The sequence below is a fragment of the Manis javanica genome, chromosome X, assembly GCF_040802235.1.
Source record: "Manis javanica isolate MJ-LG chromosome X, MJ_LKY, whole genome shotgun sequence".
In the NCBI taxonomy this organism is placed as follows: Eukaryota; Metazoa; Chordata; class Mammalia; order Pholidota; family Manidae; genus Manis; species Manis javanica.
Genome location: NC_133174.1, coordinates 34,312,092 through 34,339,252, shown reverse-complemented (window position 1 = coordinate 34,339,252; position 27,161 = coordinate 34,312,092). Strand labels below are relative to the sequence as shown.

Sequence of the window (27,161 nt, the reverse complement as noted above, 5' to 3'; positions counted from 1 at the left end):
TAGGAAAAGTTTGTTTAGGAATGCCATTTCCAGTACATTATAGAGCTGCACTATCCCATGCAGTAGCCACTAGCCATCCATGGCTACTTTAATTTTAATTAATTAATATTAAATAAACTTTTAAACTTGATTTTTCAGTTGTACTACCCACATTTCAAGTGCTCAATACCACATGTGGCTGATGGCTACTATGTTGAACAATACAGGTGTAGAACATTTCCATCATTGCTGAAAGTTCTGTTGTACAGCACTGCTATCTGGAGTCTTGGCACCTGCAGGACTTATGCTTACATCTCAACATCACCTTTTGAGAGGTCAACCAGGAGGCTTTCTCATAGCTGCCTTTTGGCAATCTTCCCCTTTCTATTAATTCAACAAGAGCTAAACTAAGGATTTATTAAGGACCCTTGTGCTTTAATGAAAGCCAGCATTCATATACAGTCCTCTCCTGTAGGGAGGGTTTGTGCAGAGGCAGGAAGTTAGCACAGCAGTTGGGGGCTCCGGCTACCTAGAGCAGTAAATCTGGTATCCAAAGGCACCTTCAATTCTAAAAACTGAAAACTGTTATTCTGGCACCAAGTTATATAACTAAGAATTGAAGTAATTTTGATATTCCTATATTGATTTTCCAAAGCAATTCTATCCATTTCTGATTCTGAAATACAGGCTCTATTACTTCCTAAGTTAGGCAGTCTAACTTTTGAAAGTTATTATGTACATTAAAAGACCATCTTTGTAAAATACTTCTACACAGATCCAAAAGGATTCCTAAAATATCTGTTCCATGCAAGTGCTCTGAAATGTAGCCATGTCTGCTACACTTACAAGTCTCACTGTTAATCTGCAGAGAAGATAACACAGTCTCCTTTGGTCATATATCCTGACTTAATGTTATTGAAATGTCAGGTTTTAGACCTGTGTTTAGGTTATTTTTTAAATGCATGTATGTATAGGCTATGCTGGCTAAACTGAATGATAACTTTGGTTGTGACTATGGAGAGAGAGTAGAAGTTCTGATTTAATCATTGATTTCATCTCATTATCTCAGACCTACTTCTTACATGTAATCAACCAAAATCCTTTCACATTTCTGCCTTGAAATGATTTTCTAGCCTTTGGGGCATCTCTGTTTTAGCCTCAGCTTCTCCAGGTTCTCCACCCTTTTCAAGGCTTTGAGTTCAGCGTTCTGAATTTTAATAAGATGAGCCTTTCTTGAATTCTTGTGTCACAGCTGTATTTGGATGTCCCTATGATGGGTTTTGCCTCCTATGTATATTATAACATGACTGTGTGTTACCTTCCCACTTGGGTGCAAATCCAATTAGTCTACATCTCATACTTGAGTGTTTTGTATTTAGACTTTCTTAAATGTACCTCCCTACCCTGTACCTATCAAATTTCATGGTGCTTGTTTCTGAGCTCAGTTAGGGGGCACCAAAAAAAGGAGTATTGACTTTTAACTCTTGTCTTCAAGTCAGCAGTTCATCTGTGTTCAACTCTCCTGTTCCTTACTTAATAACTCTGTTGCCTCTTTTAAGTGCATTCAGTAGTTTAATTTCACAGAAATCTAAGCTAACCATTTTCTTGTTTTCCACTTCCTTAAATGATGACTCCTTACACATAATCATCTGGCTGGGAAGACTGCATTTTGATGTTTGGCATATTAACTATAATTGTGATTAAGTTAATAATTACTGTAGTTCTCTTTTTCTTTGAATTTAGAATCTGTGTAATTTGCATAGTAGAAAACTGCTTCATTAACATTACTTATTTTGATGTAAGATCTGGTTTTATGTTGTTGTTGTACCCACAGACTCTTTAATAGTTAATGGTATAGTACAGGGGTTGGCTAACTACAGCCTAAAGACGCAATCTGGTCCACCTCCTATTTTAACATACAAAGTTTTACTGGAACATAGCAATGTACATTCATGTACATATTGTCTATGTCTGCTTTCATGCTACAGTAGCAGAGTTGAGTAGTTGTAGCAGAGACCATATGCCCTGAAAGCCTAATATTTACTTTAAATAATAGGCCCTTTACAGAAAAAGTTTTTTGACCCCTGGTATAGTAAAAATCCCTTAACTGGGAGAGAATAGTCAGAGGGCCTCAGTTCTGTCTACTTTTGATTCTATCTCTTAAGTTGGCAGTAACTTTAACAGGTTGATAAGCCTCTCTGAACCTCAGTTTCTTTATCTGCAAAATGAATTTCTAAGAATGAATCATCTCTAAGGTTGATTTTCAAATCTTAATAAAATTCTATAAATCCATAACCTGTTTGGAACCATTTTGCTGTTTTACGTAATAACTTTGCATTGAATATTTGAATCGCATGCAGTCACTGACCTTGGAGAACTAAAACAAAACTGCTAGGCATAAGACACATAATTAGAAACTTGCTACCAATGTTTTAAAAGAATTTATCTCTCAGGGCTCTTTCAAATAGTACTTTTCTAATATAAACATTTCTAGATCTTTGACTACAGTAGTAGCTAGAACAGGCCTTAAAACATAAAATAAACATATTAAGAAACTAGAACTTCAGAGATAAAAATAAAGCGCATCTAAAATTTTGGTTTCAGTGTGGGGGAAACATTATTTTATATATACAAATTCCATTCCCACCCAGCTTTTAGGAAACAAGTATAATATGTAAAGTGAAATAAGCTTCTACTATAGAAAGAAGAACTCATCATTCAGTACTATTTTTTCACTGTGGTAACTGACCATGAAATTTCACATAACAACCTCTCATGCATTAACACTGGACTTTTCGGAATCTAAAAAGTTGCCTGGAATGGTATCATCAAGATTACTTCTCTGTTTTTTGCTCTTCCCTTTCTGCAACTCAATTTGTATTTCTACAAAGAAACCTGAACATGACCCCTCCCCCCACAAATAATGAATTTTGTGGAAATCTCTTTCTATTAATGTTGTCATGTATTTAATAAGTGCCTACACACATCACAGATTTGTCTGTCTTCAGAAAAATCCAAGAGTTCTATTTTTCAAATTGAGACTCAGACTACTTTAGACTTAAGACTCCTTTAGTGATTTGATTCTTAGACTACCTTAATGAGCAGTTCTGCCTAGACCAACAAAAAGCTGTGCTCATGCCCCAGCTCTGTATTAGTAGGGTTAGTAATGGTTTACACTTGTGAAGTGCTTTACAGTTTGCAAGCACTTTCATATTCATTATGACTTCTGACAATCCCTATATGGTAAGTTGTATCAGTTTTAATATCCTTACTTGACTAATGAGAAAACCTCAGAGGTTAAATAATTGACTCAAGTAGCGTCATGTGGCTAGAAAGTGGCAGAGCCAAGGAACAGACCCAGACATTCTGACCTCTGCCTCACACTTGCAGAATTGAACTCTTTTACAAAATAACTTTTATCATTCTTCTTGTTACAATAATTCCCAAACTTTTTCCACCCAACAGTCCTAAGGGATGTCATGCTCTCAATATGATAGTGCATCTCAACTAGAAATCAAGGGAGGCTATGCATGTGGTCTAAAAGAGTCCTGTGTTGTTGATTCTGCTGTGTGGCCTGATTGAGAAGTACTATATAAGAAGAGTAACACATGGTCATTGTTAACAACAAAAAGAAAGGGGAAAAAGGATGTTTTTAAGTGACTCATTGCTACTTCCTAGAGATAATTAATACTGTTAACATTTTGCTTTATGTTCAGTCTTTTATATCTATAGTAACCTTTTTTTCAAGAATGAGACCATGCTATAAATTGTTTAAAAACCTTTTTAATGTAATTCATCCCAAGCATCTTTCCATTTCATTAAACATCCTTCTGCACCACCATTTTATAGGGACTACAGAATATTCCATTATGTGGTACATGTTTGCATTCAAGCTAGAAATGGTTTCCTATACTTTTGCAATCCCTAACAGTGTTGTTCTGGTATATGCACATGTGATTTATTTGAAGGAATCCAAAATTGTTTAAATGATAACCTTCTTCTAACTGAATTTGACTTCCCGAATAATCCTAAATAACTGTTAGTTATTTAACTTTTTATATTTATGTAATTGCTTTAATATATTTTTTCATCTCTTTGCTTTAGGGTGCGGTACTAGCAGCTGTGTCAAGTCACAAATTCAACTCATTCTATGGGGATCCCCCGGAAGAGTTGCCAGATTTCTCCGAAGACCCTACCTCCTCAGGTAATTGGATCATTCATTCATTCACCAGTGTGAATCATTTGATGTCTCCATCCTTTCTTTCTCTTCTATTGTGAATAAACTTTTTCCGTCAATCTAGTCAGCTCCTCCAAGAGATTCTAAGGAAGTCTTTCAGCAACCAAATCCCATCCACGTGACTGGTTGCTTTAATTTTTAATACTAAAGTTGCTCTCCCCTGTGGCTCTGAAACTAACATTTCACTTTTTTCTTTTTACCTTAGAAATACTTCTTCCCCTTTCCCACTCCAGACGCAACATTGCACTTCATCTAATCCAACATTGTGGTCAGTCTTTTTGGATCTTACTGATTCCCTTCTACCTCAACAAAAACTTCTGATGTATGATTTTCCCCATGTGAACCATAGCAGATCAGACTTTGAGACAACACTGCCTTTAGTTGAATTTTTTAGTGTGAAGCTGTCTTGTGAGTTATCTCTTGAAACAGTTTACAAGTTCTTCTCTTTTTATAAAGTCTATAGCACATGTATACAAGCATTCAAGGGAGAAAGACATGGAAGAGTTAACCATTTTGATGAAATGTATGTAGTTGCTCCTGAAAAAATCCACTAGTGTTCACAAAATTAGTTTATAAACTGCTCATATTTCTATTTTACCAGTGAGGTATTCTCAAGGATCATTTACTAGAAATTCATAGGATCCATGTGTGTATATATATGTAAATATGTGTGTCACAAGTTTTTTATTTTATTTATGTATTTCTTTATTTACTTAAGTTCTGCATCATGTGTCCCCTGCCCTCAGCTTTTTTTTCTTTCATTATTTGCCATGTGATTGACTTGGTGCAGTTGATTGGAATTTTGTTCTCTTGGGCTGGTTCATTCTCTATTCATGTATTGCCATTAGAATCAGGGCCTAAAGCACATGAGTTGTTTGTCCTTCACAGTTAGCATATAGGAAGAATGGATATGTAATGCTTCTTTCCTGTTGGAACCATGAGCATTTGTCAGTGTTTATGCTCCTTCCTTCCTTGGTTTATACACATGAGTGTTATGCACATACACAAGTTGCACCTTGTGCAAAATAACAGGATCAAGTTTCCCATTCCAGTAGCTCTACAGTTCCTCCTTTGACCTTTACCAATTGAGATGTGAAACTTCCTATTTTGAGTGAAGGTGATTTCCAAAAACATTCAGAAATGGGAATCTTAGAGAAGAGACTCTGAGAAGGCCTTGCTGTTTTCCTCTTGTGAAGACTTTGCAACCATCAGAGCCCTTATCACATGAAAGACGAGGCCTTTGCAGGGATGGTCTCCCTGCTCCCTGCTGTTTCACGTTTGTCTTTTTCCTTCCAGTCCATTTTATTCCTTCCACCTGTACTTTTTTGTCATTGTGTTTTTGTTAGCGCAAACCTCTTTCTTCTCTCTTTACATTCAGGTTACAGTTGACCCTGTCTGAGGGGAATAGAACCAGTAATGGTTTTATATTGCACTGTGACTACAGGATATAGTCACATACTTGAAATATATCTAGAGGTTTGAGATCAAGATCTCTAACACCATTTTCATCTTTAGAACTGGGCCTAGAGAGCAGTATGGTCCTTACAATAGTTCACAGATCAAATCTTTAATGTCACCCCTGTATATGTACCTCTGCCTAGCAAGAGTTCAGTGAGCTCTTAAATGTTCCTTTCTGTGAAGAGTTAGGTTTTTCTTTTAGGGAAAAGAATTGTCTATAGTTATAGACATGCTTATTTTCTATTAAATATACTTTTATTGCCCAATTTTTTCTGCTTTTCAATACAATCTCTTAAATAGTATGGCTGAAATCATTTCTGATTACAGCAATTGCTTTTTAAACAAAAAAAATTCTTACACTGTCTTGCAAGCAGCCTGCAAGCCCTCAAATTAATTAGTTGTTCACAATTTCAAATTCCTTCTTGCTTCCCCTTCCTGTAATCACACCCTCTTTCTCTTTCTTTTTTTTCATTTCTGAATCTTAATGATCTTGTAAGGAGTCTATATCTTCATTTGACATGCACATGTCTGTCTCTAGAATATTTTTAAATAGCACTGCCTGGCCGCTACAAATCAGAGATTGAAGAATCATTACGCAGTGTACATGTCTGATCAGCTGCCCTGAATGAAGAAGAAATTTTTATGTACTCAGAAATCAAAGACAAAGAAAAATTATGAAGAATATTCTAATATTTTCCTTTCACATAGCTATCAAGAAATCATTCATATGTTCCAAAATTAATTTTTAATACTAAGCCATTTAAAGGGAAGGTTTATACTATTTTATCAGTTTTATTTCTCAAATAGCTATCTGCCAGCAAATTGCCTTTTCAGCAGTGAACGGTAATGGTCATATAGTTGCTTGCAGAAAGCCTATTTTGTATTTTATCTGGACTCATGTAAGAGCTTTACACTTTCATAAATTGACACATCTGTATTTTTGTTTTTCATTTACTTCTGTCTTTTAATGTTTCAGGCCTAAACTCTTCTCTGTTTAATTTTAAGTCCTTAAATCCTACATCATTAAGTTCCCAATGTTATCCTTTCCGCTGTGTCTCTGTTTAAATTTGCATGGGTTTGTCTTACAGTACAAAACACAAAGCACTTTTCATCATTATCTGAAAGTTCTTCCAAGCCCACGGCAAAAAAAAAAGATCATAAAGCATGTGCTTGGAGAGTGGGGGTGAAGGCGCAGTGAAGGAGGAGCTAGAGAGAGCAGTGAGGTCACCAACTGCCCTTTCTTGAGATGGACTGTCTGTTTTTTATCTTTAGATAATTCCTTTTCTTTTCTTTCTGTGAAATGACAATAAATGATAGGTAGGTAGATTTTTTTAATGACCTTGCTTGATAAAATTAAAAGCTGACAATCCTATTTTGGTCCCCACAAAATTCTATTGAAAATCAGTTTTAAAATGAATTTTAAATGAGTCAGTTTTACAATCTGTCATCTACAGAAGAGTTTAACGTGGTTACCTCTGCTCTTTACATTGTAAAACAATTTTTATATAAGAGATTTCTTTCTATTTGGAGTATTGATATTAGCCCATTATACCATTCACTAGAATTTGTTGAGCTTGATCTTGTGATAAGCAGTGTATTGTTGCTTGGTTATTTAATAATCCAAAGTGGAAATATTCTATTCTCTTATTTCAAATCAAAGAAGCAAGAATTAGAACGCAATGTTTGACAACTGAAATTCTAAGCAGTCCTAGTGAATGTGCCAGTGGAACACAGGGCTCACTTTGGGCTCAGCTGGGGCACCATGCTTCTTGTAGCTCATCTACTGAGCCCCACTGTGGCTGGATAACCTGCTTGCTCTAAAATCATACTGTTTGTTGTTTGTCCATATGCTGCCTTCCTCCTAGGACTTCTAGCAGCAGAAAGTAGGTATCCCTTTGTTTTCCTCTAAGCTTTCTCTTTTATGCAAAAGTGTTTGGCTTTGCATGTTCATAATCAGCTTGACTATTTCCTTGGCTGTTTGTGTTTAGACGTTTAATTATGAATTTTAACACTGCCTGATCATAAAGTCAAAAAAGTCAAAACTTGGATATATTGACTTCCCGGGGCATGTTATACAAAGAATATTAATTTCTCTTTCATAAGAGTAAAAATAGGCAGTGTTAAAATTTCAACTGCACTTAATATATTTCACACCTGAACTTCAAGCACAAAAACATTAATTCTGGGGAAAGGGTAACATTTTATTTTTAGTTAGCTTTCAAGAACTTTCAGGGTAAGTGAATTTTCCTTTGACAATTGCAGAATCTATAAGCAGTTTTTATTACTCTCTGTTACTGACTCTGTTTTCAGTTTATTAATATGAAGCTAGGAAATAAACTCCTGAATTCATGTCTCTTAACAACTGTTATCCTCAGAAAGAACATTTATGATTAATGGTTAGATTTTAATTACAAAAGGATGTAATTTGAGTATGTGAGAATATTAAAGTAAAAAGTATGTAAGAAATTACACACATACACACACACGAATGGCAATATGTATAAGATATAAGTATTCTGGTTGTGATATGATACTGTAGTTTTGTAAAATGTTACCAATGGGGAAACTGAGCAAAGTATACAAAGGATCTCTCTATTATTTCTAATAACTGCATATGAATCTAGAATTATCTCAATAATCATTTCACTTAAGACAAACTTTACCTCAACATTGTGCTTACCCAAGGGAAGTATATAAGAGATAAGGATAAATTAGAAAATATGGGTGCTGATAATTGAATTCATTGTCACATTTTCTTGCAGTAGTTACTTGTAGCTCAAATTGCAGCCAATTTAATTTTTTTTAAATGTCACAGTATGTTAGTTATCTGTTGCTGTGGAATAAATAACCTCAAAGCAGCCTTTATCCTCTCACTGTTTCTGTGGATCAGGAATCTGGGTGTAGCTTAGCTGAGTGCCTCTGGCTGAAGATTTCTCTCATGAGATTGAAGAAAAGCTGTCATCCAGAGCTGCAATCTCATATGAAAGCCCAACTCCTGGGGGAGTCCTCCTCCAAGTTCACTCACATGGTTGTTGACAGACTTCAGTTCCTCACTGCCCGTGGGGCCTCTCCATAGGGATGCTCACAACATAGAACTTGCTCCCCCCAGATGAATGATCAAAGAGGGAGAGCCAAAGAGTGGAGCACCCAAGACAGAAGCCACAGTCTTTCTAACCTAATCTCGGAAGTGAAATTCTATCACTTCTGCTCCATTTTGTTCCTTACCAAGAGTTAAGTCCGGCCCACACTCTGGGAAAGGGGTTGATGATACAAGGACATGAATACCAAGAGGTAGGGCTCTTGGGGGCCATTTTAGACGCTGCCCACCACATACTGAAATGTAAGACTTTTCCCACTTGTAACTGCTTTTGTTTCTCCAAATTTGTCATGCTTCTCCTTTTCTTCTCTAATCATCAAACCTATCATGTCATTTGGTAATGAAAGCATCTTGGAGGTATCAAACAGTGCTTTTCCTTAGTTATAAAGCTTTGTATGAATGGGCACTTAATAACCAGCCAAACATTATTTAAAATACTTGGACAAATTGTTGCCCAATGATGCTGCTATTTGGAAACAGACTATTTTAACAAGCATAATGGCATTAGAATTTTAGCATCTGTACTCTGACAGAATGCATTTGTAGAGCTTATTTCTTTTAACTAATAAATCTTGAGGCTTCTGCATAGAAAGAATTTAAAGTATTTATCACCATGTGTAAGTTTTCATAACTTGAATTAGATCTAACCCAGATACTTAAGTCCAAAATACAATTTCCTTTACAGGATTCACTGTTGATTATAACTTGACCAATAACCAGAATTTGCTTTGTACAGTGGGAGTAAAAGTGGCTGTCTGTGGAGCAGGGGTAGGGGGAAGAGGATGACTGCAAAGGGTAAGAGGGAACATTTTTGGAGTGATGAAAATATACACTTCAGTTGGTGAATTTTAACTTTATTGTACCTTAGCATATTTTTTTAATGCTATTATGCTTTCAAGGAGGGGCTTTGATTGAGTGGGTCATGTGAATATGTGTGTAGTGATCCAGTGTTATATAAATGGGATTGCCATTTAACAAGAAAGAGAGGTTATCAGTGATTACTCTTCAGGAGCAACTAGACTAGGTTCAGATACTGAATTTGCTCAGCCACAATGGGTTTTATAAACTATATATATAATATTTTAAATATACACATACAAATCTTTATTGCTGGCATAACTACACACAGGGATGTATGCAGTTATCAGGTTTTTGCAGTGTATACATTTACCAAAGCTCACTGAATGGTATATTTAAGATTTGTGTATTTCACTCTGTGTAAATTTTACCTGAGAGAGAGAAGTATTCAAAACTATGCTGAAGTGTTTAGAGGTAAAATATACTGATGTTGACCACTCTGTCACTTATTCTGAAATGGATTAAAAAATAGAATGAATTGATGGGCAGATAAGTGATAAAGCAAATATTACAAACTGTTAGCAATTCTAAAATCTAGGTGGTAAGAACATTTCAATTTTCTTTTTGTTTGAAATTTTTCACAGTAAAGCATAGGGGGAAATGGTTTTAAGACAGACTCAGCCTACTTTGACACTAAGAAATTTGTAGTTTAACCATTCTACTATTTATTTTTCTGTCCTCCTTTCAGGTTATTTTTACTCAGTCAACTTTTTATGAGACTTTTCCACTCTTGTAATGAAATTTTTCTAAACTCAAAAGTTTTTACTGACCTTAAATCATAGTCCTCTTTAAATAAATAGACTCAGAAGATATTTTTAAAACAGTAAACATATTTATGTTTTTTTATTATTGTTTCATAATAGTAGCAGAAAACTTTTGAGAAGCTATTTGTATCAGGGAGATTCTTAGAAGAATTGCCCAGAGTTAAAATGTATGATTACCAACCTAATTTTTAGATACAAACTTGATTACCAATGAATTATGCAAAAATTAAAATAATACTCTTCTGAAGTCAGGGCTTGATTAGTTCAGTAGTTTTATCATTGTGAAATTTGCACCAAGGCTGTAGAAAATAAACCTTTTTATGGTAAATTAATCTGAGATTAAAGCGAGAATAGAAATCAGATGTCATATTATTACTAAAAGCGAATTATACAGGTGCTGAGGATGAGACATACTTTTGGGAGGGGCCAGTCTGTAGTGGAAGGACTGGGTATTAAAAGACCTGGCATCTAGTGCTCACTCTGCTGCTCACAACTGTGGCCCACGGTCAGCTAACCCTGCTGAGCCTCTGATTTTTCAAATATAAAAACTCTTGCCTACAGGACAGGGTGACTGTGAAATCACAGAAGGTAATAAGTGTAAATGCACTTTGTTGATTACAAACAGGTTATACAAATATGAGTATTAAAATAATTTTCATTATGACTCTTAGACAAGAACACTGTAAAAAACCCTGTTTTCTGTGGTTATTTCCTTATAATACTTTATTTCTTCAGAATTGGCTCAGAAAAGATCACTTTAATGGACCACATTTTACTGTGTCTCTTTCTGCAAAGCACTCTGCAGAGTGCAGCCTGGAATACAAAAGTGATGGGCTACCCCCAGTCCTGCAGTGACAGAATATGTGCTATTTACTGACTGATGTTTTTCAGGGTAGTTACAGGTTCATTCAAAGGTTTTTATAGAAAAAAATTCTTTTCAGTTTTTGAGAAAAGTGAATGGCTCTTTCAAGTAGGGCAATATTGATCAACAAAATAAATACTAGCAGCAGTGTTAAGAGCTTGTATATGTATGTGTGTTGTGTTGTATTATTACTGTTGCTTTAGTGTTTAAAACAAACAGCAATGGAAAAAAACAAGAAAGGTCTTTGTGTGCATTTGTATTTTATACTGAATTTAAAAATTATAGGGCTTGTAGGTGAGCTTGGTATTGAACTGCAGATACCAATTGTACCCATCTACCAGATGAAAAATGTGCTCTGTGATTCTGCTGGTCATACCCAAAGGAAAAACGGAAACCTGTAGAAAAGGTGTTGATGGAAGGTGTTAAAATGATCAAAGGTAAAGAAAGATTTTGAGGTTAGACGGAAAGTAGGTGTTCATTCAATATGAAAAGACTATAAAGAGAAACGGAATAAAAACGGTAATTTTCCTACCTAATTACAGAAGCTTAAAATCAAGGGTACTTTTCAGAGCTTGAAATAGGCAACTTGCATACAGTTAAAGAAATGCTTCCTTTCATGATTGAGAACCCACAAATTTAACCATTTTGGGGTATAAGATAAGAGTATAAATCAGTTCAGGAAAGATGACAGATCGCAGGAAGTTAAATAGACCTGTTGACCTGGTGGGTCTTGCCTACTGGAAACACAGGCTAACAGCTGCCTTTGTGCTTTACAGCAAAGCATCCACTCAGTCCACCAGAGCAGATGAGCCCCTGGGTGGAGGGGTTGAATTCCTGCTCATCTACCTCCTCTCTGAAGCTGCCCCCAATCCTCTCTAGGCAGCCTGTTTCTGTGTCACTTTGTGCTTACGTCTTCTGTATCATTTACTTCAGGCTATATAGGATGCCTACTTCACACACCAGACCAAAAGCCCCTCCTTTGAGGCCAGAGATGATACCTGTTTTCTCTGAAGTCCCTTCCCACACTTGGCAAAAAGCAGGAACATTCACTAAAGGTTTTGGTTATTGTCTGACCCAATAGAGTTCAAGTTCCTTTCTAACCTCCATATCCATGCATAAGCCACTCATTGCTTCTTGTTGAAGGGTCCCCCTATTTTCCTAGTAGGAGCAGTTTAGTGTAATAAGTCAGGCAGAGCATGGACTTTGGAACCAGACATGCTGGTATTAAGTCCTGGCCCTACCACTTGTAGCTATAGCCTTCCTTGACCTCTCTGAACCTCAGTTTCCTATCTAGGAAAGTCAGGTAATATATCTACCTTACTGCATTGTACTAAAGATCTGCCTGACACTTAATAAACACTCCAGAATTGGGAGCTGCTGTCATTATTATGTTTTTTTAGTACTTAATTAATTCAGTGCATACTTTGTGGATATTATAAAATGAATCAAATGTAGACCTGCCTTGAGGACCTCACAGCACAGAAGAGTGAGCAAGTGCACACACAGGACAGCCCATGGGGTGTGCTGGTGGGAGGACTTGCATGGAGTTTGCAGAGTTCAGACCAATAAATGATACATCCCTGGTCTGCTACAGCCAGAATTGCTTCCCAGTGGTTAGACACCATCTTAGTGTTCGCTGGACACAAGGTAGTTTTATTTTAATCTTATAGCATTAATGAAGAGCTACCTAGATCATAAATCAGCATCAGCAGTGCTGAATAGAGACAACAAAAACTAGATAATATTCCATTAAGATAATTGAGTGAAAATGGCAATTTGGTTTCTATAATTAATATCTGTTGAATTTTTTTGTGTGTAAAAAAATTTTCACTAGTATTTTGGTTTTTGCAGCTTCCTAAGTCCAGAAGTTTAGAACTGGCTTTAGTAACTTTATAAACCTGCTATCATTTAATTCTGCTGTTAATGTGCTAGAGTTTGGGGTTCAGTGGGAGGGACATTTGTGACTGATTTCTTCACATCATCTTTTGCCTTTAAGGCTTTCAATAAGGGATGATGAGAGAGCTGGCTTTGAATCAATTTCCAGATTTTTTTTTCCTACTCCAAATAAAGTAAAGGTCCTGAAAAGAGCAGGTAGAAGGAGGTGGATTAGATTAATACCTTTTCAGGAACCACAGAGGAAAGGAGGACTGATTTCTGCCTTGTACCTTTTTTTATCCCACTTAATATCTATGTAATATTTTCAGTGAAAGAATACCAATGGCCTGGTTGGTGTAATTATTCAACATTCTTAAATATCCACAGTCCCTTCAACAGATAAATCGTCAAACTGTGGTACATCCATGCTATGGAATACTACCCAGAAATAAAAAGGATTAAACTATCGGTAAATGCAACACCTAGATGAATCTCCAGAGAATTACACTGCAACTGGGTCAAAAAAGACAATCCCAAAAGGTTATATACTATATGGTTTCATTTATACAGCATCCTTGAAATGGCAAACGTATAGAGAACAGAGTAGTTTCCAGGGGCTAGAAGAGGGTAGGGTAGGAGGGAAATGAGTGTGGCTATAAAAAGGGCAACATGAAGGATCCTTGTGGTGATGGAATGTTCTGTAGCTTGACTGTCAACATCAGTATGCTGGTAGTTGTGATGTTGTATGACAGTTTCCAGAGGTGTTACCATTGGGGAAAACTGGGTGAAGGGTATGTGATATGTGAGATCTCTCTAATATTTCTTACAACTGCATGTGAACCTACAATTATCTCAAAATAAAAAGTCAAATTTAAAAAAATTAGTCACAGTAATTTCCACATAGATAACCATTTGATTTGTGGCTTAAGCCAGAAATCTTTTAACATACTTAGACAGTACTGCAAAAAGCAGTTGCTTATATAGCAACTTTTTTTTTCTATTATAGAAAGCTTGGAATATATGGGCAAGAACAGAATGAAGTATAAAGAGGAAAATAAGGATAGCTACTGTTACTCTTTTGGTGTATTTCATTCTGTTTTTTGCCTGGGTTTGTATATTTTTTTTGCAGTCATGATTGCAAATATGTAGTTTATATGACTTTGCATTCTACTTTCTTGGGTTTTTCATCATGAAGCTTTCTCTATGTCTTCAAAATTCTTGAAAAATGATTTTTCTTTGGCTATGTATTTTCATTATATGGATACTCTATAATTTATGTAATCATTCCCTAATTATTGGATTTTTTTCCATTTCACATGATAAATATCCTTATACATAAATCTTTTTCTACATTTGCTATATTTTTCCTTAATGTAGTTTTTTATAAATGGACTTTATGAATCAAAGTACGTGAGCATTTTTAAGGCTCTTTTAAGTATGTTACCAGATTGCTTTCTGGAAAAGTACTAATTTACATTCTCACGAATAAGTGCAGGCGAATGGATGAGATCCAATACCAGAAGTAATTAGAAACAGACTAGAGTTCCAGCACAAAAAGATTCAAGATTTTTATCTTTATATAAAGCAGGGCTTCTCAACCTCAGCACTATGACATTTTAGGCTGCATAATTATTTCTTGTAAAGGGCTGTTCTGGGCATTGTTGGGTGTTTAATAACATCCCAGGCCCCTACCCACGAGATGACAGTAGCACAGTCTGTCCCAGCACAGTTGTGACAACCAAAAACGCCTCCAGACAAGGCTGAATATTCTGCTAGGGGGCGGAATCACCACTGCTTGAAAACTACTGATCCAAGACTTAGATGTGCAAAGAGGTACTTACTGTTAGAATTTCTCTGACATCATGTACACTAGCTAACCTCTCAGGGTTCTGTTCTTTCTCTGGAGTATGTATGTGCATCTTGTCTGCAGAGTAAAACAGGCTAATTGCTGCTTTAAGGCTATGTAAGTGACTTTGTTACTACTCAGTATGTATCCCCACTGATACCTCTCTGGATTCTTAGTTGTAAGAGGAAATGTAAAATAGTGACCACGCTACCATTCGCATTACCCTGCAAAAGTGATTTACCCTGATATTTAATATGGTATTTGGAAATGTCGGTCGGTATACTTACCCTTTGTCTTCGTCTCCTGAATAAAAAGGGCCCAAGAGACTGAAGATGACTTGGTTCTCTTGACTTTGTTTATAGAGGAAGAAAAAATAATAGTTTGGGATTTTTGGTAACTCAAATTTGAGCCTTAAAAAGCCTATTTTACACAGCAGAAGACCCCAGTTGAAGGTCTGTCCCTCAGATCTACAACTGTCTTTACTTTCCATTCTTGATGGAATGCACCTATATGAAAGGCTCACCTGTGTTATTTCTGTAACATTTTAAAACATATTTCAACATTGTATTTTAAAACATCTTGGGATCATGGAACCCATACTCTCTTCCTGATGCATAACTTGCTGCACGCAGATCTTCTAGTAGCTTAATTGTAGTTGATAAATTTCCTTAGTTCAAGTAAGACAAGCTTCAGTTTTGAAAAATGAGCACATAAATGCATTGTTGAAAACATAAACTTGCCAAAAGTACTCTATCCTTAAGTGATTTGAAACTCATTTAAGTCCATCCTTCAGCAAAGACATGAACCTTTGAATTTCTGTTTGTTAGCCCATTCTTCTGAATTGTAAGATTTAGGTTACAAAGGTTAGGTTGACAATGACTTCCTGCACTGGCTATTTCTTTTCTGTTTGTTCTGCTTAGGAGCCGTCTCCCAGGTGTTGGACAGCCTGGAAGAAATTCACGCACTTACAGACTGCAGTGAAAAGGACTTAGACTTTCTACACAGTGTTTTCCAAGATCAGCATCTTCACACACTACTAGATGTAAGTGTAACTTTTTTTTGGTAAATTAAATATTTAGTGTTATCTTCTTTACTTCACATGAATTTCCAGGTATCCATCCTAACAGTCCTTTTTCAGTTGCCTTAAGTCTGTGAGAAATGTAGCAGACCATTCCTCATAGATGTGGAACTGAAATAAAGTAAATACAGTACAAATGCATTGTAGCCTAGCAAGTCACAGTGAATAAATTATATGTATATATTTATGTGTGTGTGTTTCTATTAAAAGAATCCATTGATCTTATCTGTGTTTACTTTTTGTTGCTTTCAACATGGTTTTAAAACATTGTTCCTCAAGCATGAGTATAGAAGACAGAAAAGAAAATAAGGTATTGTACAATGGGCGGTATTCACACACACATTTCATATTTAGCACTGCTTGTTTTCATAGACTCAGTGTCTTTAAACATAAGAGTGTATTCCATCATTAAATATGACAGGCTCCATTGACAGCAGATTGAGATACAAAGAAAAATCAGAAGCTGACAGGTCACATCTGTCTTCATTTTAGTCACATTTTAAGTAAAATACCTTTCTTAGAGAACTTGGTTACTTCAGCAGTAGAAACTTTCTTAGTACAAATTAGTCTACTAGTGCATTAGTCTTTTTACAAGAAAAATCTTCCCTTAATAAGAGAATGTTATTTGCTTTGGAGGACCTAGAACTTTTTGGTTCTGATTAACCCACCATATGATGCAAATTAAACTGAAGCAGTCTTTCAGAATGTATTCTACAGAACGTTGCTCCAAAAGATAATGATGGGTGTTGCCATGGGGGTGGGAGAGTGGGTCTTAAATTAGTGGTTATATCATTTTTTGACTAAAAAAGCTTAGTAAATATTACATTCTTTATTCCATTTATATAGATTCACAATGTATGTTAGAATATTAACAGCTCTGAGATGTCCTATAGCAAAGAAACCTGATTAACTCTAATAGCCATTTTCCAACTAATTTGGACACAGACATTTTATTCATAATCCTGTGAAATTGATGAGGACCAGTTTGGGAAAAGCTAAACTAAGAGTGTTGCATTGTATTTCAGCTTCACACTAAGTGCAAATGTAGGTATCTCACAGTTGCTTCTCTCCATAAATTTGGTCAAGTCAAATTAGCTATCAAATTTTTTAATTAGTTTGGCTTTTTATTTAGTGTATGTATTAATCAGGGCTGACTTATCTGCTATAGCATGTGGTCCTAAAATTTGAGTGGCTCAACAGAATAAAAGTCTATTACTTGCTCACATCACAGTCCAATGCATGTAGATGAGGAAGGTCTCTTCTACACAGTCATTCAGGGATCCAGGCCTCTTTCACTGTGTAGTTCTGCCAACTCCCAGGGCTTTGGAATCTTCCATTGCATCCTTAGCACCCAGCCAGCAGATGAGAGAAAATGGGGAACTTGGGAGCTGTGGTGGGGACCAAAAAAAAATGGAGAATCTTGCAGGGTCAAAGTTGGAAGTAGGCTATGTAACTTTTGCCCATATTTCATTGGCAAGTACTACTTACAGGCCTACCTAGCTGCAAGAGAACCAAGAAACATAGTTTTAAAATGTGCTAAGTGGAATGAGAAAGACAAATACTTCATGATATCACTTATATGTGAGATCTACAAAAACAAAAAGGTCAAACTTAGAGAAACAGAGTAGAATGATGGTTGCCCCAGGCTCGAGGGTAGATAAAATAAGGGGAGATTGGTAAAAGGGTACAGGCTTTCAGTTATAAGATGAAAAAAGTCTGATCATCTAATGTACAACATGGTGACTAGAGTTGATAATACTGTATTGTATAATTAAAATTTGCTTAGAGTAGAACTTAAGTGTTCTCACCAAAAAAAATAAAATAAAATAAAGAGATAAATATGTGAAGTGATAGGTTTGTTAATTAACTTGATTGTGGAAGTCCTTTCTCAATGTATACATTTATTAAATCATCAAAACACTTTATATATATATTACCACTGTATTTGTCAATTATACTTCAATAAAGCTAAAATATGTATTCATGAAGATAAGAAAATGGATTTCTCTTTAGTATCATGTATCTTAAGTAATTTCAGGACATTTCAGATTGAGTTTATTTCAAATAACTTACTTGGGTACCAAAAAGCCTTTGAAATCAATTGTATTTCATGGATAGCTCCTAGCATTCCATTTTCTTGTTCTGCTTTTTCCCCTTCCCCTCCTCCCTCTACTTTCTCTTGTATTCCTCCCTGTCCTTCTCCTCCTCCTCAATCATCTTCTGTTGTCATTATTATGTGTTATTTGAATTGCAGTTTGACCCCCTTTTCATTGGCTATTTAAATATCTATTGTTCTCTATCATTGCATCATATGATGCAGAAAATTTTCACAGTTGAGTATTTCCCACAAAAGTCATACCCTTGACTAGAACTAGTAAGTGAAATATTTGAAAGAAGCTGCAGCAGGGCATGGAGATTTGGTTTATTTCGGTGAAATCAGTGTTTAGATCATAGCTAAGATTTACTAACCTACTTTATATCAAGGACTTTTTGTCATTTAAAGGCTCACAGAAGCCCAAATTGGCTTTTTGAGGTTGTATTTTTCTTACTAATATAACAAGGTATCTGAACACACCCTGTGAGACTTCAGGGGAAATGCAAGAGCAATACTAGTTTCTATAAGAAGGGGCAGATATTCAGACACAGACTGGACTTTGGAACTGAGCCAGGCTGCCACTTATTGCCCAATGCTAACCTTCTCAGACCTCAATGAAAACATTTATTTTGAGTAACTGCTGCAAACTTGGTAGACATTGTCACAACTTCAGAAGAGACTCACAGCTTTTAGTGAGGAAAAACATGCTTAAATTTCCTTTGAATTCTCATGATTTATAAACCTTTAAAGAAGTGTCTGTGGCAGTGACTGCAATGGGGGGGTGAGGACTCGATAATGTGTGTGAATGTTGAAACCACAGTGTTGTTCATGTGAAACCTTCATAAGATTATATATATCAATGATACTTTAATAAAAAAAAAAAAAAGAAAGTGTCTGTGGTATCAGCATCTGCCCAGTCAGTGCCTCTCAGATTGAAAAGAAGCTGGACTGAAAATGAGCTGTACCCCCAGTAAAAAGATGCCACGTTTGCTGAATTTTGCAGACAACTGCTACACGTGAACTCCAGAACTTTCCTGAAATGACTGGCTTTAAGGCTGGCCCTGGGCAGTGTTGGGATGCATTTGGTTCTGAAAAATCTAAACTGAACCATCCTTCAGTGAAAGTAATCATCATGAATGACATAAACCAACATTAGAATGTGCCCTTGTGATCTATAGCTCATAATATGGTTCATTAAGCTCTTGTTTCAGAACTAACAGACTACATTGCAATAATGCAATCAATGAAGTGTTCAAGTAGCTGCCATATAGAGAAATCTAAACATTAAAACATTGTTTTAACATTTAAATGCTATGGTATGCTCAAAAAAGGAATATGGTATAACCAGCTCTTGAGAAGAAGCTTTTCAGACTTTGACGTCTTCCTTCTAATGTTCCACATTCCATGCTTGGTTTTGGGAGGTTTGATTTTGCAGAATCAACATTGGTTCCTTTTAAAGGATTCCAGTTAGTGACACCTAGTGGCATCATTTTGTGGACCATGGATTGATTGATTGTTAACTTAATTCTACTGAGCCATTTTATGAAACATTTCATTATTATATTTAAACAATTCCAGTTGATTCAATAGCACTCTAAATAACTACGTCTGAGGCCATAATATTTAAGCTGACAAAAAGAAGCAGGATTAAGCTCTGCAGAAGACTAACAATCATCTAGTATTTTAGTTTTTCTAACCATGCCTCTAAAATAATAGCAAGGTCAAAGTTCAAAGAAATATTATTAGAATTTGGAGGAAACAAAACATCCATCATGTTGAAATAATTCACATTAAAACAAAAGGAGAAATACTGGGGCTCCACTGAGGGAAGAAATGCTTTTTGATTTGAATTCTAGTAAAACACATCTGGTTTAATCTGTAGTTAGGAATAGAGCCAGAAATCTCTAAATGTTTGCTATCTAGCCAGTCCCACCTGGCACACATATGCTGTGAGGAGAGTAAAGAGGCTTGCAGAGGAACTGTGCTCATTCCAGCTTGTTTCATAAATCTCTTCAAAAATTTCAAAAAGCACCAGTGCAGAGATAGACTGTCTATGAATATAGACCAATTTTAGTAAAATACAATTTGGCACAGGGGCTAGTTGCTAAGGCTGCCATACCAAAGCACCAAAACTGGGTGGGTTAAAATAACAGAAATTATTCTCTCACAATTCTGGAGGCTGGAAGTCTTAAATCAAGGCATCAGCAGGGTCACACTCCCTCCAAAGGCTCCAGGGAAGAATCCTTCCTTACCTCTCTTCCAGCTTCTGGTAGTTGTCTGCAATCCTTGACGTATATCCCTTGGTTTCTAGATGCATCACTCCAATCTCTGTCTTCAGGTGGCCTTCTCTTCTGTGTGCATGTGACTTTGTATCTTCACATGGCCTTCTTATAAGGACACCAGTCACTGAAATTATGGCCCAACCTAATGGAATATGATCTCAACTTAATTAATTACATCTGCAGAGACCCTATTTCCAAATAAAGGCACATGCCAAGGTTCTGAGTAGACATGAATTTTGAGGGGACAGTGTTCAGCCCAGTATAGCATGGAAAACTGATTTTGCCCTGATTTGATTCTTCAGATGTGAGTGCAAGTTACATAAATCTAATATAAAACAACAAAATGTTACCCTGTCATTCATTAATTAGGCTTTCTTTGTAATTGATGTTGAAGTGTAGTTAAGTCTTTTAATGATATTTTGAATCAGTTGGAGGTTGGAATTTATATGTGATACATTGGATGGTCAGATGATGGATGTGTATTTGATGGACTGAAAAATCAAGAGGATTTTTTTCAGTTAAAAAGCATTTTGCAAATATTATTTGGTCATGATTCTTGGTCTTCCCAATATCTTAGAAATTTTCCTGTTACAAAATAAATGTTTATTTTGTAAGTCCACAGTGTTATGAAACATTGTTAAATGACACATTTATCTCTGCCTGCCAAACTTTGACAACTAAGTTTTAAACATTCGCCCACCAACTGTCATACCTCTGAAAAGCTGTTAGTGTTTGTTGTACATTGCTGTTTGCATAGTAAATGGGATGTCCACCTAATTAAGATTATTTTTGTGGGAAGTCCTAAAATTATGTTTTTCAAAAATTTAATCAGTAATTATGCTAGGTAACTTAATTTAGCAATTTTGTGTTAATTTATAAGTGGATTTTTAATAAAAGATTAGGTAATATTTTTAAGTATTGTATTAGAAATAAATTGGTATCTGGAATCCTCCATATTTGATACTGACATCTTTATTATAATTTTTTTTACTGTTTAAAGAGAGTTAGCTTTTCTCTGTGACCTGGAGTTAGCCCTGGAACATGACAACTCTTGATTTACTATCTGCCTTTTTGAGATGATATCAAATTGGTCATATTTGGGAACAGCATATTTTTAGAACTCAGAAGTTTTCTAAAGGGAAAAAAAATGGAACTTCTGTGAAATTTTGAAGTTGTGAGCAACTTAGGGTCTGAGAAGTAAGTTGATACACTGTTGAGTTTGGATATTTAAATAGATTACCAGTCAGGAAATGCCAAAGCTAGTTTCCCATGAATTTGTAGTCCAGCTGATTTGCACTTAACTGTCTGGAAAAATAAGGCCTATTTGAGGAGCTTCAGAAGCTGACCTACTGACACCTTCTCAGGATCCCATCCAGGCTTGAGAGTGGACTTCAGCAAATATGAAACAGCTAGGTAGTGACCAGTGGTGGTAGCCCATGCATTACTTGCCTCTTGAAGCTGGAAATGGAAGCTCACTGCCGCTCGCTTTGGGTATGGGGATCTCTCATTCTGCCATTTCTAACTAGATGAGCAAAAACTCCCATATCTATTTCTATCAGCGTACCTACGTATTAATGTCAGTAGAAAACTACCACATGAAACAAAATTCCTGAGGTAAAGAGAACTAGAAATACCATGTGTCCTGAATATCTTCAAAGTACAGTTGCCCTTTGAATAACATGGGTTTGAACAGTGCAGGTCCACTTATATGTGGATTTTTTTGAATAATTATATATTGGAAAGTCTTTTGGAGGTTTGCAACAATCTGAAAAAACATTTTCTCTTCTCTAGCTTTATTATAAAAATACAGTGTGTAATTTTATATAAAATATGTGTTAATATACTATGTTATGAATAAGGCACCCAGTCAACAGTAGGCTATTAGTAATTAAGTTTTGGGGGTGTCAAAACTTACACATGGATTTTTGACTGCATGGGTGAGGGAGTGGCGCCCCTAGCCCCCTGCATTGTTAAGTGTCAGTTGTAGTTTCTCTTCATTCTTAATGTAGATATCAATAAAATAAGCAAAAAAAAAAAGCTACGAAGTATATGGTCGTTTGTTAAACAGCAATAGAAGACAAATACAACCAGAAACAAAGATAGGATTGTTCACTCTTACCATTTCTATTCAACATTGTACGGAGATTCTGGCCAGTGAAGTAAGGCAAGAAAAAGAGATTCAAGGCATGCATATTGGAAAGGAAGAGGTAAAACACTGTCTTCTCACAGAGATATATTCTTGTATGTAGAAAATCCTAAGGAATCTACAAAAAATCTACTGGAACTAATAGGCAAGTTTAGCAAGATTACAGGATACAAAATACACTATACAAAAGTTAATTGTGCTCCCATATACAAGCAACTGATAATGTGAAAATAAAATTAAATATTCACAATACCATAAAAAAATACATAGTGAATCGAATGAAAGTATAGGAGTTGTACACTGCAAACTACAAATGTTGCTGAAAGAAAGCAAAGAAGATCGAAATAAATGGAGAGAGATGCCATAGTGTTGGGTTAGAGGACTCAGTATTGTTAAAATGGCAGTTTTCCCCATATTGATCTTTAGACTCAGTGCAATCCATATCAATATCCAAGCAGAATTTTTTTGTAGAAGTTGAGAAGCTGATGCTAAAATTTATATGGAAATGCCAAAACAATTTCGAAAAGGGAAGAACAAAGTTGGATAAATTATTTCAAATGAAATGAGGACAGTGATGAAAAGAGTATGGTATTTGTGTAAGACCAGACATAGAGGCCAACAGAACACAAATAGAGTTCAGAAGTAAAATCTCATATTCACAGTCAGTTGATTTTCAACAAAGGTGCCAAGGCAATTCAATGGGGAAAGATCGCGGTTTTTTTAAAACATGGTGCTACAGCAATTGGATGTCCATATGCAAAGAAATGAACTTAGACCCTTACTTCACACCATAGACAAAAATTTCTACAAGAAGAATCACAGATCCATTTTAGCTTAAAACTATAAAACTTTTAAAAGAAAAAAGAAGAGCAAATCTTCATTACCTTGGGTTAGGCAAAGAGTGTTCTTAAATACAGCATGGGAACTTTCAGACATGAAAGAAGTGTTCTAATACTGGATTGAGATGGTTGCACAACTGTACAAATTTACTAAAAATGATCAAACTATACACTTGCAATGGGCAGATTACACAGTTTACAAATCATACCTCAGTAAAGATTTTAAAAGTAAAATAAAAGATGAGTAATATATTTCTTTTTTATTTTAAAAAACTTATTTTACCCTTTCTGTATTAATTGAAGGTAAAGCACTATTAAAGTTTATTCCACATGCTATGGGTTATATAGTGCACTGTGGATTCCATAATGTCATTTGTAACCCACTGCTCCACTAGGACAGCAGTTTCCTGTGTTGCCTGGACTTGTCCCTGAGTCCTAACACTAACACAGCAAAGCCAAACTGCCTGCGCTCTGCAGGCTCAGAGTCCACTGAAGGCGGCTCATCCCAGTGACTTTCCCAGGGTCGTTACACTCATTTCCTCATCTCACTATTCAGCTTTATGGCAAAGAATTTACCATTTACTGACTTAAAAATGCTAGATTTGCTTTTCTCTCCCAAGAACTGTTTTCTTAACCAATATGTAGTTGTGCCTTTTGAAAGAAGTCCACATTTTCTTTTCTGTTTAAAAACTATGAATTGCATAGTTCATGTATTTTTTCAGTAAGGGGAGGCACCTTCTCAGAGCAAGAACTTTACTCTTAGTTTATGTTAGTTTATTCTTTTAGTTCATTTCTTCTTCATTCAAATACATATCTGTCATCTCCCAAAGTTCACAGCTTTTTGGCAGATTTTATTTAACATGATATCATTTTTTGTCTTGTTGCTGTAATAAAATATGAATGACATGAAATTTACCATTTTAACCATTTCTAAGTGTACGCTGTGGTAACACTAAGTGCATTTCGCATTGTTGTGCACCCGCTGCCACCATCCATTTCCAGAACTTTTTCATCTTCCCAAACAGAAACTCCATATCTATTAAACATTAATTCCCCATTTTCCCCTCCCCAGCCCTTGGCAGTCACCACTCTCTGTCTCTATGAGTCTGACTACTCTAGAGAATCTCATGTAAATGGAATCATACAGTACCTGTTCTTTTGTGACCTGCGTATTTCACTTAGCATAATGTCCTCAAGGTTCACCCATGTTGTAACATGTGTCAGAATTTCATTCATTTTTAAGGTCAAATAAGATTCCATTTTATGGCTATACCATGTTTTGTTTATCCATTCATCCATATCAGTTTTTTATGGTAGACAGTTACATAATAGGAAAACCAAATTCTCGAAGTAAAGCTGTCTGGTGGTAGGGAATTCAGCCTTAGTTCCATCCCCAGACAGTTGCTCTATTTGGGCCCCAAGCTAGCTTCTATGTTATTCATCCTTGTGAAAGGAAGGTGTGATTTTCACAGCAAGTATTATTAACCACAGGAGTCCCTCCAGTTCCCTTACTGGTTCAAATAAATTAGTACTTCTTAAGATAGGGATTGGGCATAATATAAGCTGGTCACGGAGATGGTAGTACAGCATGGAGAATATAGCCAATGATTCTGTAACATCTTCCTATGTTGACAGTAACTGCACTAGTGGGAGTGAGGATTTAATAATATGGATAACTGTTGAACCACTGTACTGTATATTTGAAACCAACGTAAGATTATATATCAGTGATACTTCAATAAAAAAAATAGGGATTGGGATTTACAATACCAAGGAATAATGAATCAGATTTCTTGTTCCCAGTACCAGTGTTTCCCACTGACTGTCATTCTCTTTTTATGGTACCCTAGTCAGCTTCACCAGAAGTCAAAGGAATGTTCAAAAAGCTTTAAAAGTACAACAAGCACTAATTCTTCTTCATGCTAGTCTCTGGGAAAGGAGGGGTTTCCCCCGTAGAAAGGAATGTGATATGCCCAGTTGAAGAATATTCGATGAGTTTGGCTTACAGCGGTCACAATCCAAGAACATAGCTGCTTTCTTCTCTTGGTGGCCCTTCAAACATTATCTCATAAAACCACCTCTGTCAGACTGTTTTGTTCTCTTTTAACATTCCACAACAGAAATTCATTTTTGATACAGCTGCTTGTACAAATGCTCAGTGTTTACACATGCAATGTGAAAGTCATCTTATGAATCAGAAATTACTGTGTTAAAGCAGTAATTAAATAAAATGTTATATGGCATACCTAATGTAAACATTTTCTTTTAAAGCAGCAAATTAATAATAGGATATTCATTTAGTATAAATGATTTAACTATTATTGTAGATGCTTCAGAAGAACATAGTAGGAAATGAGGTTTTAACACTTTTTTCAAATGTTCTTAGTGGGGTTTTTTTTTGCTATCATTAATGTACAATTACATGAAGAACACTGTATTTACCAGGCTCCCCCCCTCACCAAGTCCCTCACACACACCCCACTACAGTCACTGTCCATCAGCGTAGCAAGATGCTCTATAATCACCACCTGTCTCCTCTGTGTTGTACAGCCCTCCCCATATCTGTGTTGTACAGCCCTCCCCATACCCCCCCACAACACTATACATGCTACTCGTAATGCCCCTTTTCTTTTTCCCTGCCCTTATTCCTCCCTTCTCACCCATCCTCCCCAGTCCTGTTCCCTTCAGTAACTGTTAGTCCATTCTTGGGTTCTGTGATTCTGCTGCTGTTTTGTTCCTTCAGTTTTCCTTTGTTTTTATACTCCACATATGAGTGAAATCATTTGGTACTTGTCTTTCTCTGCCTGGCTTATTTCACTGAGCATAATACCCTCTAGCTCCATCCATGTTGTTGCAAATGGTAGGATTTGTTTTCTTCTTATGGATGAATAATATTCCATTGTGTATATGGACCACATCTTCTTTATCCATTCATCTACTGATGGACACTTAGGTTGCTTCCATTTCTTGGCTATTGTAAATAGTGCCGCAATAAACATAGGGGTGCATCTGTCTTTTTCAAACTGGGCTGCTGTATTCTTACGGTAAATTCCTACAAGTGGAATTCCTGGGTCAAATGGTATTTCTATTTTGAGCATTTTGAGGAACCTCCATACTGCTTTCCACAATGGTTGAACTAATTTACATTCCCACCAGCAGTGTAGGAGGGTTCCCCTTTCTCCACAACCTCGCCAACATTTGTTGTTATTTGTCTTTTGGATGGTAGCCATCCTTACTGGTGTGAGGTGATATCTCATTGTGGTTTTAATTTGCATTTCTCTGATGACAAGCGATGTGGAGCATCTTTTCACGTGTCTGTTGGCCATCTGAATTTCTTCTTTAGAGAACTGTCTACTCAGCTCCTCTGCTCAATTTTTAATTGGATTATTTGCTTTTTGTTTGTTGAGGTGCATGAGCTCTTTATATATTTTGGATGTCAACCCTTTATCGGATCTGTCATTTATGAATATATTCTCCCATACTGTAGGATACCTTTTTGTTCTACTGATGGTGTCCTTTGCTGTACAGAAGCTTTTCAGCTTGATATAGTCCCACTTGCTCATTTTTGCTTTTGTTTCCCTTGCCCGGGGAGATATGTTCAAGAAGAGGTCACTCATGTTTATGTCTAAGAGATTTTTGCCTATGTTTTTTTCTAAGAGTTTCATGGTTTTATGACTTACATTCAAGTCTTTCATCCATTTCAAATTTACTTTTGGGTATGGAGTTAGACAGTGATCCAGTTTCA

At 36.0% G+C, this 27,161-nt stretch overlaps 1 protein-coding gene across 16 annotated transcripts in view; it reads left to right on the top strand.

Moving 5' to 3' along the window:
- CASK (calcium/calmodulin dependent serine protein kinase) overlaps positions 1–27,161 on the top strand; it is a 413,691-nt gene that overhangs the window by 310,474 nt on the left and 76,056 nt on the right. For 11 of the 16 annotated variants that reach the window (XM_037001500.2, XM_037001497.2, XM_037001493.2 and 8 more), the window contains exons 10-12: positions 4,084–4,183; positions 7,540–7,557; positions 15,897–16,018. In XM_037001500.2, coding sequence (XP_036857395.1) covers positions 4,084–4,183; positions 7,540–7,557; positions 15,897–16,018 — 240 coding nt within the window. The remainder of the gene's footprint in view (positions 1–4,083; positions 4,184–7,539; positions 7,558–15,896; positions 16,019–27,161) is intronic. The other 5 variants (XM_037001503.2, XM_037001501.2, XM_037001498.2 and 2 more) reach the window with 1 other exon arrangement.